This window comes from Strigops habroptila, chromosome 5 (assembly GCF_004027225.2).
Source record: "Strigops habroptila isolate Jane chromosome 5, bStrHab1.2.pri, whole genome shotgun sequence".
NCBI lineage: Eukaryota > Metazoa > Chordata > Aves > Psittaciformes > Psittacidae > Strigops > Strigops habroptila.
This window is the reverse complement of record NC_044281.2, coordinates 1,528,416-1,543,467: the sequence shown is the minus strand read 5'-3', so window position 1 is coordinate 1,543,467 and position 15,052 is coordinate 1,528,416. Positions and strand designations below refer to the sequence as shown.

Genomic DNA, 15,052 nt, shown 5'->3' with positions numbered 1-15,052 from the left:
TGCTAAGAAGCTGAAAGGAACTTCTTATGGCTTAATATGTAAATGCTAATTTATATGAAGAGGGTATTATCTGGTAGCTAAGTGCATTAACTACCTTCAGAGTAAACTGCTCTTTGAAAAATCGATCCAAAGGAATTCTTTGCTGTCTCCAAGTTGGAAGCCAGAGATTGTCTCAACTAGAATGGAAAAATTACTATATATGATTAAGATTTAATTGTCTTTTTAATACCTAAGAAGCATCCTCCCAAAATTTTCAGAGATGCATTGAGACAAGGTAAATCAATAAAATATGCCTTACTAATTCTAGATTTTAAGCATTTGCAATAGTGTAAAGAGTATTCACAATAACAGTATTAGAATCAGCCTATAATACGTGGAGTAAATTTATTCTCCATTACCTATTAAATATAACATTCATATACATAAAATAGTAACTGAATTCTTTATAAATTACTGATTTGCACATAATAAGCACAAGTTTCTTAACGCTGACATTTAACAGAGTTGAACTTCTGAAGTGTTAAAAGGCTTGAGAGCAGACAAAAATACTAGGAGATACACAGTGCCCTGCACTAGAGAGCTACATCTCCAAGTTCTGCTGTAGTACAATAACAGGCTAGAGCAGGGGGGGGGGAAAAGGAGCAATTAGAAAATGTGGTTTAGCTATCATTAATCTTCATCAAAAGAATATAATGATGCACATTGTGTGCCTTTCAAATTATTCTCTATTACGGGTTTCAGAACAGAAGTTGAGAAATCTCTGACAAACTAGTCTCTTATTAAAAATCAAAGGGAAAGTGCTTTGGTACCAGCTGTGCAACATTAGTGCCTTCACTAAAGAATGATTATTTTTGCAAGTTTAAGGTATTCAACACAGGGGGGAAAAAGGGAGAAATTCCAGCTATTCAAAACCTCATCTTTAGCTATTATGAAAAATGTCATAACATACATGAAATGCAACGTAATCTGTTACAACAGGAGTTCAAACATCTTTCCTTCCACAATCAGTAAATGTGAAATGAGTTATGACACTATAAAGGCTAATCAGAAGTTAACCTCTTCTACTGTCCACCTGCATCAAATGATCTTAGGAAGCTTTGACCCACACCTGCAAGATCTAGCTCTGTATGAGAAGGAGGGAACGCTTGACTGAAGCAGATGATGTTATAAATAAGGTAAAAATCATCTTAAATTGTTGTTGTGAATATTTACAACAATCTCTTCTTTTAAGCATGTAGAAAAATCTGCTGAAGTCTTTAGAAATTCACTTTCCAAAATCACAACTGTAAATCAACCTTCTTCACCTCAACTACACTTATACACTATGTCCATGATTCAACAAGTTCTTACCGATTACCCACCTATGAAGCCTGACACGCAGTTAGCTTCCTATTACCCTCACAAAGGTACAACACTAGGCAGTGAAAAGGTCACGCAGCTCTCCTCACCTTGCCACAGACCAAGGGTATAAACAAGTGAATTAATTTTGAGACTCAGCATTGCTACCTGTAGTTTGCATTTTCTAGTTAGTTTCAGGTTCATTACTTGCCAATTCCCCATCAGTCACCCCCAGTACTAATCTGTAGTGCCATTTTGCTGTCCTTCCCTTCAACTTAAAGAAGTACTAGCTGGTTTGTGCAGTCTTTTCCGAGTTACTTGCTGCTGCTTTTTAGACCACACACACACGCTGTCTATAAAAAGCTATGCTTATCCCAATGGAGTGCAAAGTAAGATCCCTCTCAGATCTACTGTGGAATCTCAGGGTACAGGGATTTGTATGCTTGAAATATTCAGATGACTTTAACCCTATCCTCTTCAGTCACTGCAGTTCTGTGGGTTTTTAAAGACAACACACACACTTGCTGTGTTCACTAGGCCTGCTGTAGATAGTACAATGCATTTGTATCAGAAACCTCAGTGTCAACAAGGATCTCAAACAGAAGCCTTGAGACAAGCCACAATTGTCTCAAAACAAAGCATATAAATATGCAAAAGGGATATAAAGCAATATATGGAAATATTCCTTTTTCAACTGCTTCTCTTCCTTTCTTCCACAGACGCATTGATTTTTCGGTCTCTTTACTGGAACAGAAAATACCATTTCTGACCTTCTAACAAAAAAGAAATTACTGTTGACAGGAATGTGGCAAAAATACAGTGCTTACAGAACATGAAAGCAATTCCTTAGCAAGAGAGGCCCTGATTCTCCCAACTCAAACATATTTCACTTTGTATACATTCAGTTCAAGACATACATCTATGGGAGGTGACAGATTTGCCAGAGATGAGTGACAAAACATCAAACAGATTTGCTCACAAAATCTCTAAAGCTACAGCATTCTGTGATTTGCCATAGTACAACACATAACCCGCTGTTCTAAGCGGCGTGCCCGTATACTTATGTATCCAAACCATTCCTTACAGCGACCTATCACCAACTCAGGAGGTTTTCCCTTCAACCTCAGTCTGAAATATCCAGAAGGCCATTAATCCTTCATACACTGCAAACACTACAAGTTATGGAAAGTAACCTCCATATCAGTTCATAACTTGAGCTCTAAATAAAACACCCCTTTTAAGTGTGTCTTCTTTTAAGTCGGAAGAAGGGATGAGAAGAATCACCTCATTTGTTCTCTCTCATTTGTGGTATAGCCGCATCATGCAAACTTTATTTTAGAACCACCACGGGATTAAGTTTATTATTCAACTTCTAGTACAGTAAAACATCAGATCAATTTTTAAGAGACAGTCCACCTGTAAGTTTTCTAAAACGTCTAAATAGTATCAATAACATGACCACGTTACATTTCAAATACTTTATTTATAGCATCACAAATAGCTCCTCTCAGAGATTCTCTCCCAAATGTTTTTAAAAGCCTTCACCACTTAAAATGCTTTCCTGAAATCCTATTTAAGCTATCACCTAAATCTCTATGCTCCAGAAGATTTAATCACCATAGGATTTTACATCTATAGAAAATGTATTCCTTTAGAGTTGGACATAGGATTCCGGCCTCCTCACTTAAATACATTTTCATGTCAATAAAAAGCTACCCCATAAATGAACGTGAAGGTGCTGATGGGATTAATTTGGAAAAAGAATCTTTAATTTAGACAAGTATATTAGCAGGCAACAATGAAGGAAGAATTACCTTTCCTGTATCTGACAGCTAAATTAATGTTTTCTAAAACTTGGTATTATATAAAATGCTCCTCTCTGAGCTTGCAGAAGAGACATACATTCACCTATGCTTATTTCACTTCATTTTTTCCTACTTTGACAATCAGCCTAAAATTTGATAGAGAGATGAATTCCCAGAGTACAATCTCTGCAATCTTCTATCACAGTCAGCAATGACAAAATTCCATTGTAGCAGACTAGCTGATTGGTAGGGACCAGCAAATAAATGAGTTAAGACTTGCTTCCTTCTCCTTTTAGGCAAAGAACACCGATAATTTTTTCTGTGTGCAAAAACCCTCAACTGAAAACTACTGGGACAGCACGCACGCCTCGGTGCACAAATACACAAAAGGCAAAAAGGCGAGAGAATATATGCATTAATCCTTTAACAGGCCCCCCCTAAAGATGTTTACACTGCAGAACATTACACATTTGTGCTCCCCTGAAGCACAACATATGACAACTTGAGCTCCTGGTTTACGAAACTAACTGCCACGTGACTTGTGAATCTATCCCACTTTTGTCTAATTTTGGAAGACAGATTCTAATGAATTATGGACTAAGCCACTCATGCGGATTTCTTAGTAAAATAGATTCAAAGAACAAGCAATCCATACAGACAGTTCTCTTCAAATCAAATTTTCCAAACATGATTCAGAACAGCCTTTCAGAATGTTAAGCAGGGCTGCACTGCTCATTCTCTAGCAAACCTGTGAAATGAAACAGAGCAGTCTGCATTCACCAGCAGTCAGAGACCCAGGTTTGCTCTTACCTGAGGTGTCTGCACCCAGGAGATGCCGCAGCTTGCTGCAAAGCTGAATCATGTTATCAAGTTGCCGGTTTATCTGTGCATCTTGCACCCACGCTGGCATGTGGCACACTGGGCATTGTATGCCAACACAGTCACCCACACAAGATCTGAAAGTCAAATGGGACAATCCATTATTCAGCATGAGTTATCTACTGTACTATCAACCTTTTCATACCCAAATGCTCAGCAAGAATCTCTTATTTGAGCATTGACAAACCACCACGGTAAAGCCCACACGAGTTAGCCACAAACAGAGGAGCGCACATATTTATTACAGCAAGTGAAAATTCATAATTAAGCAAGCCAAGCCCAGAGCCTCGTCAGGACACTGCGTGAAAGACATAGTATCTTGCAACTCCTACTGACTCACCAGTTGATCCAAATTTTCAAGGTATGCTAATGCTCCACTGCTGTTTTGTCTCCAGACAACAATTAGGCTTGAAGTATTAAAACTGCACATCGTTCTACACCTCAGCTAACAGTAGGGCTATTCTGCAGCCTTCTGTTTTTAAGCTAGTGACAGAAAGACAACCCACAGTAACCTATCATTTCCATTTTTTCCTACTTAAAATTTTCTTGATATTGTGAAGTTTCACATGTCTGAACACTTTTGTGCAAGAAATCCCACAAGGATCTGCAGGTGTTCAGAGTATTCCACCGCTTTTCTCTTTCAGAGCATTTATATCAGGAAATGATCAAGGTGAGGTGGGTGGGCAAACATTTACTCAATAAAGGTCATTTAATACTTGTTGCTTCTTAGTAATACTTCTCTCCCCATATGAGCCTAAAATCTTTTATTTGATTAGTCCAGTGAGAAGACCTTATGATGTGCCACCTGAACTGCAACATTCAAGGGCCATTGTTAGTTCTCAACTCCAATCTATCCTATTAAGTGCAGGTTATGATTTCAACTACCCAAGACTGAAATAATTTCAAAAATCTGTTTCCTTACTACCACCTAGCACACACAATTCCAGCCAAAGGTATAAAGTTAAATGAGAGCAGATCATGTTAAACATTCAGAGGAACACAATGCAAGTAATATCAAGGCACTGATATTTGGAGAGGAAGATCAAAGTCTATACATCTAGACTCTTAACACATAGTCAGCTTGGAAGCTGACAGTCATACACCCCAAAACTAGTAGCATATCAGTGAACAATACCAGAGCTATAACTACCACCACTTTTCTTAAGAGTTATTTTCAGATCTGTTCTCTGCACTGGCATCTCTCCCTCAAGCACCAGAAAAGTATCATGTCTTCAGTTAATTTCAAGACAGGAAATATGGTATGTAGAAATTGCTGCTAGGTGTGTTTTGTTTTTCAACCAGCCTGCTCTGAACAGGCAAAGGACCTCGTGGCTGAGACACTGCTATGATCAGGAGACTGAAGTACAATTCTTGGCTTTGATATATTCTAGATGACACTGACAAATCACTGGGAGCAAAGAAAGATAAGAACCAACCAGGTCTCGTTCTTTAGGAAAGCTGGCCTCAGATTTCCATCTGTAAAAGGTAGCACAAAGAAAACGCAGAATGACTTTTATACCATGACAGCTCCTAATTACATCCAGCTGTTGGGTTTTTATAGTTAATGGATAATGACTGTAACTAACTTAGTAGAGTTACTCAGACAAAACTGCAGAAACTGATCTTAATAAATATCCCTGCCCATAATAAAACCCACGCTGAGGGAGAACCAGTTACATTATGTGAGACCTGATTATTGCAGTTCATTAGCTTCACATATTCCACTGCACATATCAGAAGCCAGCTCCAGCCACTCACCCCACTCCTTCCTAGGCATATTAATAAATGCCTGTCTTCAGCAGTGGAATCAAATCAGTTCATGCCAGAATACTGCAGATTTAATCCATGCTGTACCAAACTTGCTTGTAAACAAATTAATCTAAATTTCCTTAGGTTTATTTAAAAAAATAGCCCCTATCCAAGACTCAGTCATCAAAGGACACATTAAATTAATGACTAAAAGGTCAGGAATGCAGAAGAGAAGAGAGAAGGTAAAGCAGTAACTTGGTAAGAGCAAATAAACTCTCTTCCTGGAGCAAGAAACAGCTGCTAATGAGCTGCTTAATACTCATATTTGCTACTCTTTCCAGCCTCATCACTGCAAACTACATCAAATTTTTTCTTAGAAAACCAAAAAAATAATAAAAAAAAAATCCCAAACCCACAAAGGCAAAACAAAAAAATCCCCTTCAAAAACCAGCAGGTGTTTGAAATCTATTACCTAGAATACAGTGGGGTTATCCAAAATAAAACCACAAGGCCTTAGATGCCCAACAACTAAACAGTCATGTTTATTAAGCCACCCTTATACTACTCTTCAGCAATCCACACTATACCTGAGGAAAAAGAACATTTTATAAGGTATTTTATAAGATAGATACGAACATATTTACAAAAAACTTGTACAAGCTTCTGGGGGTTATTTCACCAAGTACAAATAATGAAACTTGCATCAGACGGCACAATCCTCTATAGCAATTGATGGCCAAAGCTGGGAAAGAACTCACATCTCTGTATTGAAATGAATAATTTGTGCATCTTTTAATATATCCATACTGGGGGAAGAGATGCTGAGGGCATCTGTCCCATTATCAGTTACTCCTTAAAAAGCAAGAAAATCTTTTGCCAGTATTTTACTCTTCAGGCCTTCAACACTTTAAGCTCCTGTAAGAAAGGTGTAGCCGAAGACAGGGATTGCATACAATGCTGGGAGGGAGGGAGGACTTTATTCTGCTTTTATTGACACAGTGACTACAGTATTAACGAGAGGCAAAGCTGAGTATCTAGACTGGCTTACAAGCAGAAGTTTAAAAGGGTCTACCCTCTCCACTGTAACAAGCATACGACTTTAATGTTCACCTCACAACTCTACTGTCCAAAGAAACTGTTTAAGATATATGATTGATCGTTTAACTCTCCATGTTTGCATCTGGATGCCATGAAGAGCTGTGGCATACAGGATAGCCAGAAGGTTCCATCCAGTGGCTTCCCCAAATGAGGTTCTGGAGCATGAACATTTCAGACTCTGACTGTACCCTTGTTGCAGTGAGTTGTCCTAAGACAGGCCAAGTGACTACCTACTGCCTCCTCAGAACCAACCCATTAGCAGGATGTTTCTAACTTAACTTAGCAGTTTTTAACTGCTCAGATTATTTAACAAACTGTTAGTAAAGGTACTCATGCTACCCCAATATGGTTTGGAATGGACATACAGGAACAGTTACAGTGGCAGATCAGAAGGAGTGAAGCCATCAGCACAGCAAAAGACCAAAGCAATGACAAGCAACACCCAATCCTCTCAAGCACAGCAAAACCCCGTTAGAAACAGGAAGCATCTCTCCAGGCTGCTCTTTTTTGTTCGTTTTGAAGGGAGGAAGAGGAAGAAGTTTGAGATTACAAGAAATGAAAGGAGGTTTTGGCCTCCTACCCACCAGGAGCGGACAACTCCCCCCCCCAATAGATCGAGGGTTCCCTCAACCTGACCAACCTCCTGAAGCCTAAACCAGCACCCGAAGAGCCCTTCGACGCGCCGGCGGCCGGGGAGGGGGGAGGCGGGCGGCCGGGGAAGGGGGGAGGCGGCGGCCGAGCCCAGCGCACCGCGCTACTTACAGGCAGAAGACGTGCTCGCACTGCCCCAGGGACACGGCCCCGCAGGACGCCGGCGCTGTGGCAGAGGAAGGAGAAACGCGGCACTTTTAACACACGCGCCTTCAGGACACGGCACCAGCGGCGGCTCCGCTCGCCGGCCGCGGGAGAAAGGGGAAGGGGGGCACCCATTACCAGCGGAGCAGCTCAGCGCTCTCTCCAGCCGCCCCAGCGCGGCGGCGGTGCGGGCCCAAGCGGGCCGGGCGGCGCCATGGCGGGATCGGCGGCACCCGCGGCGGGCCGGTTGCCCGAGCGGCCGCGCAAGCGCCTCCCGCATCTCCTCCTGCTGCCGCTGCCGCCGCCCGCCGCCGCTCCGAATTCCCCGCTTGCCACCGCTGCGCAGCGCGGGGAAGCTGCGCGCCCCCGCAGCGCGCATGAGCGTCCCGAGTTGCCGCGCTTTGGGAGCGGGGCGGGGACAGCTGTGAGGGGAGGGCTGAGGTGAAGGGCGGGCTGGGTACCGGGCAGCTTGAGATACTCAGTAGCGTCCGAACCGAGCAAACACCTCACCCGGCGCGTCTGTAAACATCTCTCCAATATCTTTTTATCTATAATGAACAGATCTAATGCAGCACAAACATCTCCTACCCAAACTGTGGCCCGAAAAGGGCGGTTGGGCGCAGTGTCGTGGTGCTGAGGGTCTCCTCCGTCAGCAGGGGTGCCTGTTCCATCCCGGTCCACCCTACCTTTAAAAAATCTAATTTTTTTTTCCTTCCACCCGTTCGCCACGTTCAGTCTGACAGAGGTTCTTCACCCATCACCATTACTTTGGGGTTTTGAGAGTGGTTTTTAATTAAGCCCTTTAGCACGTCAGGGTTCAGCCCAATCTCCAACTCGTTACAGGTTGCTTTTCTGAGGCGGTACCTCCCAGACGCACGCAGCCCCCGCACCCCTGAACGGTGTAATTAGTGAAGTACATAAAGCAGTTATAGCAGAATTTATCACTTTCAGTAGAAAACTCTAGCCAAATAAAAGATAGAGCGGGACTGCCAGGAGTGATTTATAACAGGCTTGCTGACATTTCGTGTCAAGAAGCTCCACCAAGTGAATACGCATCAAGCCATAATCTCGGAGCAAACATGATTAAGCGAGCGAGTTATTCTTTGAGGAAACTTCATCATAAAAAAGGACGTGGTGGCGTGGAGCTGCAAAATTTGGTTGGCAGCAGTGGGTAGAAGGCAGCCATCAGAGCAATCCCAGTGTCCCATCTGAAATGTCAGTGGCTTTCTCATCCCGCGTCTCCCTCCGTTTGCTTCCTGCGGATGGGTGGTTTCATCTCATCCCTGCTCACCAAGCCAAAGTGAAAGCAGCAAGATGCTGCGATGGGCATCCTCAACAAGAGGGATTAATTTGACCACTGGTGACAACAGGGGCATTTTCCACAGCTCCTACCTCATCTAAAGAGAAGGACTTCTACTTAGGTGTTAAATAGGGGCTGAAAACACTTATTAATAAGTTATCCATGTCTTCCAAGAAGGAGGTTCTTCAGTTTTCAGGTTTCACACTCCTCTGCTTGGATAGTTGGTTCCCCCGGTAGCTCCTGAACACTGGAGATGGTTTAAATTGGGATGATTTTTTTTTTTTTCTTTGCTTTCTGGAAAGTTAAATATTTATCTTTGCTACTAATATTAGGCAGAGGTGCAAGGAGGTCAGCACCACACAGGATGGGGAATTGTGAAATCTCTCAGCTCCATTGATTTAGGAAAATTTGCTACTGTCATCTGGGGCAAGCCATCATGTCACAGGGTAAAACACCATCATTTGATTTGGATGGTGGAATATTCAGCCTTTGTTAAGTCAGTGCTGTTTTATCTCTTAATCTGCTTGACCCCAGCAAACGCCGTCTTGGCATTCTCTGCGTTCATGATCACTCTCAATCCTTATCCATGAGAAACTGTGGAGCTGTGTGAAGGTTCGAAGGGTCAACCAACAGCCTGTCCTTTGCAGGTGACACTGTGCTTGCAGAATCAGAGGACAAGAATCTCCTTGCAGAATCTCCCTCCAGGTTGTGGAGGGAGAGGAATGGGTGTAGACATCCCATCCACACAACATTCTTGTTTTCATCGGCGCAGAGAGGAGGGCTGTTTGTTGTCATCGACAGTGCAGGAGCTGCATCTCTGCGCTCGGATCCAGCTGTGAAAAGTACAGTTGTATCTCTATAATAGCCTGTTGTTTTCTAGTGCTCAGGAAACCCCCTGCTGCGTTAATAACACTGAGCGGTGTCCCTTTGCTAACGGCCTGTCGTCCCGGCGTGGGGATCGGCAGGCCCGTCCTATGGAGGGAAGCAGCTCTGAGGAAAGAAACACAGCCGCAGAGGCAAGCGCGGAAGTAAAACAAAACCGAATGAAACTGCACCTTGTTAAGAGACATGTGTGGTGTCAGATGCTCCCGGGCAGCCGGTGAGCATCCTCCCTGCCTATCTTGGAGGAAGAACGGGCAGAGAGAGGTGCCCTGGGGCCTGTCCTGCCCCAAGGGTAGCTTGTCCCCAAGCCCAGCAAGGTGGGGGCTGGCACATTCCACAGCGCCTCTTCCCATCGTGTGTGCTTGCACCAAAAACATCTGGATGCAGGAGAGGGATGACAGCAAGCGACACAGCACCCTTGCTCCTTTTCTTGGGTTGCAGGGGATGGAGCTGGGACAAGGACAGGACCTGCTCCGTCACACTGCCAAAACCAGGATAAACTCACAAAATAAACTAAAACACTGATTTTTCCCTTAAAAAAGAACAGTTGCCAGATGCAACCTTCACATCCTACTCCCTCTTACGTAGCCATTGTGTAATCATCCCGTGCTCCAAAGAACCAGCGCCTGGTGCACCAGGGTTAGTGAAAGGTGGCAAAAGGCCTTGCTGCCAGGATGAAACTTTAACACAGTTTGAAGTGTTCAGCTCAGGTTACAAACAACACTTGATCTATAGATCTCTTGAGTCAACCTGGCATTTATGTTCACAAAATATGAGATGCCGATATATACTGTATAGGACAATAAAACAGATAAGTACCTCATCTTCCATTCCTCCTGCTGTAATATGTTTAGTGTCCCTCTCAATAAATCCATGTGTGTGCACGTAGTCTCAGTTGTGCTGAGACATTACGTGCGAATTTACAAGCATTTACAAAGAAGTTAATACTGGGGCAAAGCACCGCCCTGGGCTGGCAGCATCTAACAAATACTTCTGTTCTAGAAAGATATAAATGTCACAAGTGATTCATTCTCCCTAATTTCATAAAGGTTAAGAAGTTGGTGCTCTTGGAAATCTAAGAAACGTCTTCCTCTGCAGTGAATTACTGGCAACCATTGGACAGTCCAGAAGCAAAAAAAAAAAATGGATGCGGGAGAACAGGGGGAAGCAAGAATACATCTCTTAATGTGGTTTATGCAGTATTTAAAGTACAAGTAAAGCCATTCCAGGCAGTATAAGGCCCACACACTTTAAAACAAATTTGTTGCCTGACAGAAAGCCAGTAAAGCGGTTTCAGCAGTGCTCTGATAGAGTGCGACAGTCACGTTCAGGACGTGCATGAATCCGGCGCTCCGCACCCCGCTGAGGAGCGATCATCTTCGCCATGCTAAACTGATAATGTGGTTCTCAAACAATGTGGGGCTTCGGAGCTGAGCTCACGCTGACGGATGGGGCTCGGCTTCCCGGCTGACGAGGGAGGTAAAAATTCCACGTCTACCTCGTGCTTCATTTCAAAGCGTTGCCCATCTGGTAAAGACCCTTTTATGTAAATACACTGGTACCTGATATTTATTCATAGGCGAAGTTCCCCAGATGTTCTTCAATAAATACACAATCGTTACGTGATTCATGGTGCAGCAGGAAGGAGCGTGCAGGGGGAGGGAGTTCACTCAATTCTTACAAGTCACTTGTTTTCCTGTGGGTTAAAAGAGCCAAAGCATCTGTGAAGAGGGGGTCCCTCTCCCCTCATCCACCTGAATATGGAGCACGTTCCAAAACTGCCGCCCTCCGCCAGGAAAGGGTGGTCTGCTCCCAATGTGCCAAGCACCCACAACAAAGCAACAGGATGCATCCACTTCCATAGAAGAAAGAAAAAAAAATGGGAGGAGGAGCAGCCTCATGCTTTGAATTCCCTCTTTGCCCAAATGTCTCAAACGAAGCCTTTAAAAGGGCTTACTTTGCTCCTCGCCCTCCCCTCGGGGCCAGTTTTGCTGCCGTGCCCAAAGCCCTGCGAGCTCACCATGCTCTTCAGAGGCACCGTGGGCTGTGGCGCCGACTTAAAAGACACGGGGCTGCTCTGATTATTTGGTGCAGTAATTGGTTAGGGCCATTAGACTAGCAAGTTTTAAGATTTCAAATACCGAGGGATTTGATCCCCAGTGGAAATAATAACAATTTAGAAAGTCTATTATAGTTTCAGACTAAGCAGTGCAGTCAGCATTGCATTACACGGCATTAAATTATTAGTCGAGTCTCGATAGCAGGAACATCTGCTGGTGTTAGACATGGCATTTTTAATTAAAGAGCAGCAGAGAAGCCTGTGGTTCATCAGTTCTGCTTTCACCGTGCGAATTGCTACATCTAAGGGGCACATGTACGAAAGATTTGGTCAGAGCACATGCTTTGGACCTGGCACTGCAGAAACACGAGCTGAAAAGCAGCCGAGGTGACAGGTAATTCACATCTGCATCTGCTGGGCTCACTCCACGGGAGAATGAATCCTTGGATGGGTCAGAACAGCAGGGGATTTTAAAAAATTGAGATTATCCTTCTGTTTTTTCTAGAACAGGGAGAAGACTGGTTTCTTACAGAAAGGCAGGCAGCAGAAAAGCAAAGCAGGAGGAAGCCCTGCACCCAGCGATGCAGCTGGGGACCATGTGCACACCTTTGCTTCTGCAGCTGCTGATACTCCCCTGCTCCCTGGTCTCCCCTGAAGTGCTGGCGTGCACAAATTGGTGGCACAGACCCTCCGTATCAAGCAGTGCCCCCCAGGATTTTTACCTTTCAAAGGAACAAAGGTTTGAACAGGGAATAATTTGCACTCCCCACCGGCTGGGCACCCAGACCCCTGGCTCTAAGCAGGTCAAGCAGGACCAAGAATCACCATCAGACCCAGGCCAGGGATTTGAGAATGGCTGGAAGATGCCCAAAGCCCCTGGCAGCATGGATACATCCAAGAAATACCTGTGCAGATAGAGCCAACCAAAAAAAAGTCGTGTTGCCCTCTTCTACTTAACCACCACGCCAAGGCAATCCCACCAGCCTGGGTCACCACCAGACAGTCTGCTTTGATGGGGCCCAGCATTTCTGTAATAAAAGCTGAAGTTTAGATGTGTTTGCAAAATGCCAGGTCTTAACTCGGCGGGTGGGCAGAGATGAGGAGCAAAGCAAAGCTCTTGTCTCAGGGTACGGATGGCAGAACCGTCAGGCCCCACGGATGCGCGCGGCTGCTTTCCCATCAGCGCGGAGCAGCCCAGGATTTCCCTCGACGAGCCCCGCAGATGGTGTTTGTTTGCTCAGCCACGATCAAAAAGGAAAATATTTGGTACAAGCTGCTAGCAGGCAGAGGCAGACATATGGTCTGTGCGATGCGAGCCTGGATGCTCAGGGAAACGCAGGCAAAGCGTTTTTTTGCAGCAGCTTTTAGATGCTGGGTTGCCCTTGAGTTGAGTGGGATACACATCCAAGGAAACCTTTGAAGAACTTGGGTGAAGGTTTTGTACAGCGGCTGCTGTGGCTTGAACCCTCTTACTATTTGATCCACTCTAATTAGTCCCGTTATACTATCCTTATGGTACTAAAGTTATTATAACTAACCCAACTTCAATTAATGTGAGCCTCAGCTCTGCCTCAGCGCTTGTAGAAATTCAGTGTCTGCTCTTCTGGCACACACAAAACACAGGTTAAAGATGACACAGAGGCAAATAAAAGCAGTTGCATGTTTGGACACAGCGGAGCCAAGGTGCAGGTGCAGCATCGCTTTTGTTCTCTTTACCAGTGACTTACAAGCCTGTTTTTAAATGTACTGTTGCAGCATCAAGCCTGTGGGAAATCTTTGGGCCACCACAAAACTTAATTCCTTTTTGTTTCCCTTTTAGTCAAATTTTTAAATCCCCAAATCCTGATTGTTCTGATTTCTGTTTTCTAAATATCAGGGCCTGTTTCTTAATCAGGACTAACCTCCAGCTAAAGCACCGCTGGTGACACTAAAGGTTTTGGTGTGGTTTACTGGCTGTGTGAGGGGGTGATGGGGGCAATGGACCAGAGCTCAACAGCAGCAATGGGACTGTGACATACATGCTGCACTGGGACCCTGAACCTGTTTGGAGGCTCCATGTCCATCCCATCCTGAGGGAAGATGCCAAGGGCAGCACATGCTCCACTGTATATATTGGTTTTTTTGGGTGTTGAAGAATTCAAGTTATTGGGGGGGGGAGGCTTGAGTAGACCCCTCAGCTACACCCAAGTGCTCAAGGGAAGGGCAGATGTTGTATCTGAACACCGAGATGGGGATCCCTGTGGGGTAAAGCTCCATCCCCACTGAATTCAGAAATGCTCTGTGGGAAGGGATGGGGCCACCTTCTCAGCCCTGGCAGGAGCTCCACACCTAAAACACTGCCTACAGCCATACTGGTTCCTCTGCTGGCCTTGCTCTGGTGCAGGAGCGGCGCAGCCCCATTTTAGCTTGAATAAAGTCAAATCAGGGAAAAAAATAAAAAAGAAAATAAATATATCAGCAAGAAGCATAGCTGGCCTTGCTGGAGAATATGAAATGTGTGGGTAATGCACCCTTAATGTAAATCAGATTGCTCCTTCCCTGCTCCTTCCCTATGTGCTGTAGCCTGGCCTGGACCATTGCACACCCTCACATGCCGAGCTCCCAGAGCATTTTCCTGGCTTGCTTCCTAGCTGGAGGAAACTAAGGAACAAAAACCCCAGCACATCTATATGTGTTTACAACTAAGGGTACTAAGGGTATATACTTCTTAAATATGTAATGATATTCTTTGTTCTATTCTAATCCATATTAAATCCAAATTAACACGGCAGCAGTTCCTGATGATTTATGTTATTATAATAACAGCAACTGCGTGCCGCTTAGTTGATGATTAATGATCCTTATTTGCAGTGTTTTCAGCTCAGGTCCGCAGCGTACACTTGCAAACATCAAAGGAGAGTTCAGCTTTCCTTTTCTCCTGTATTTTGAGGCCAATGTCGTAAATCCTGTATGAGCATCCTTGACGGCTGCATTTTAATCCACAAATAGGATTGCTATAAACTGCCAGGAGAAATGCCAGTGTGACCTGAGAGCTGCAGGGGCTGGTTCCCTTTGGCCTGCGGGGCAGGTCTGGCTTCACCAGCCTCCACAGGGAAGAGTGCCAGAACTGTGGTGGCAGCCGACACCATGGCACCCTCCCCTCTGAGT

The 15,052-nt window shown here is 44.4% G+C and overlaps 1 protein-coding gene across 1 annotated transcript in view; it reads right to left on the bottom strand.

The window, feature by feature from the left end:
• Positions 1–8,043, bottom strand: part of LOC115608066 (BRCA1-associated RING domain protein 1-like) — a 45,559-nt gene extending 37,516 nt beyond the window's left edge. Inside the window, exons 1-3 of the mRNA XM_030486203.1 lie at positions 7,803–8,043; positions 7,632–7,686; positions 3,954–4,099 (exon numbers count right to left, since the gene is read on the bottom strand). Coding sequence (XP_030342063.1) covers positions 3,954–4,099; positions 7,632–7,686; positions 7,803–8,043 — 442 coding nt within the window. The remainder of the gene's footprint in view (positions 1–3,953; positions 4,100–7,631; positions 7,687–7,802) is intronic.
• Positions 8,044–15,052: the final 7,009 nt, after the last annotated feature.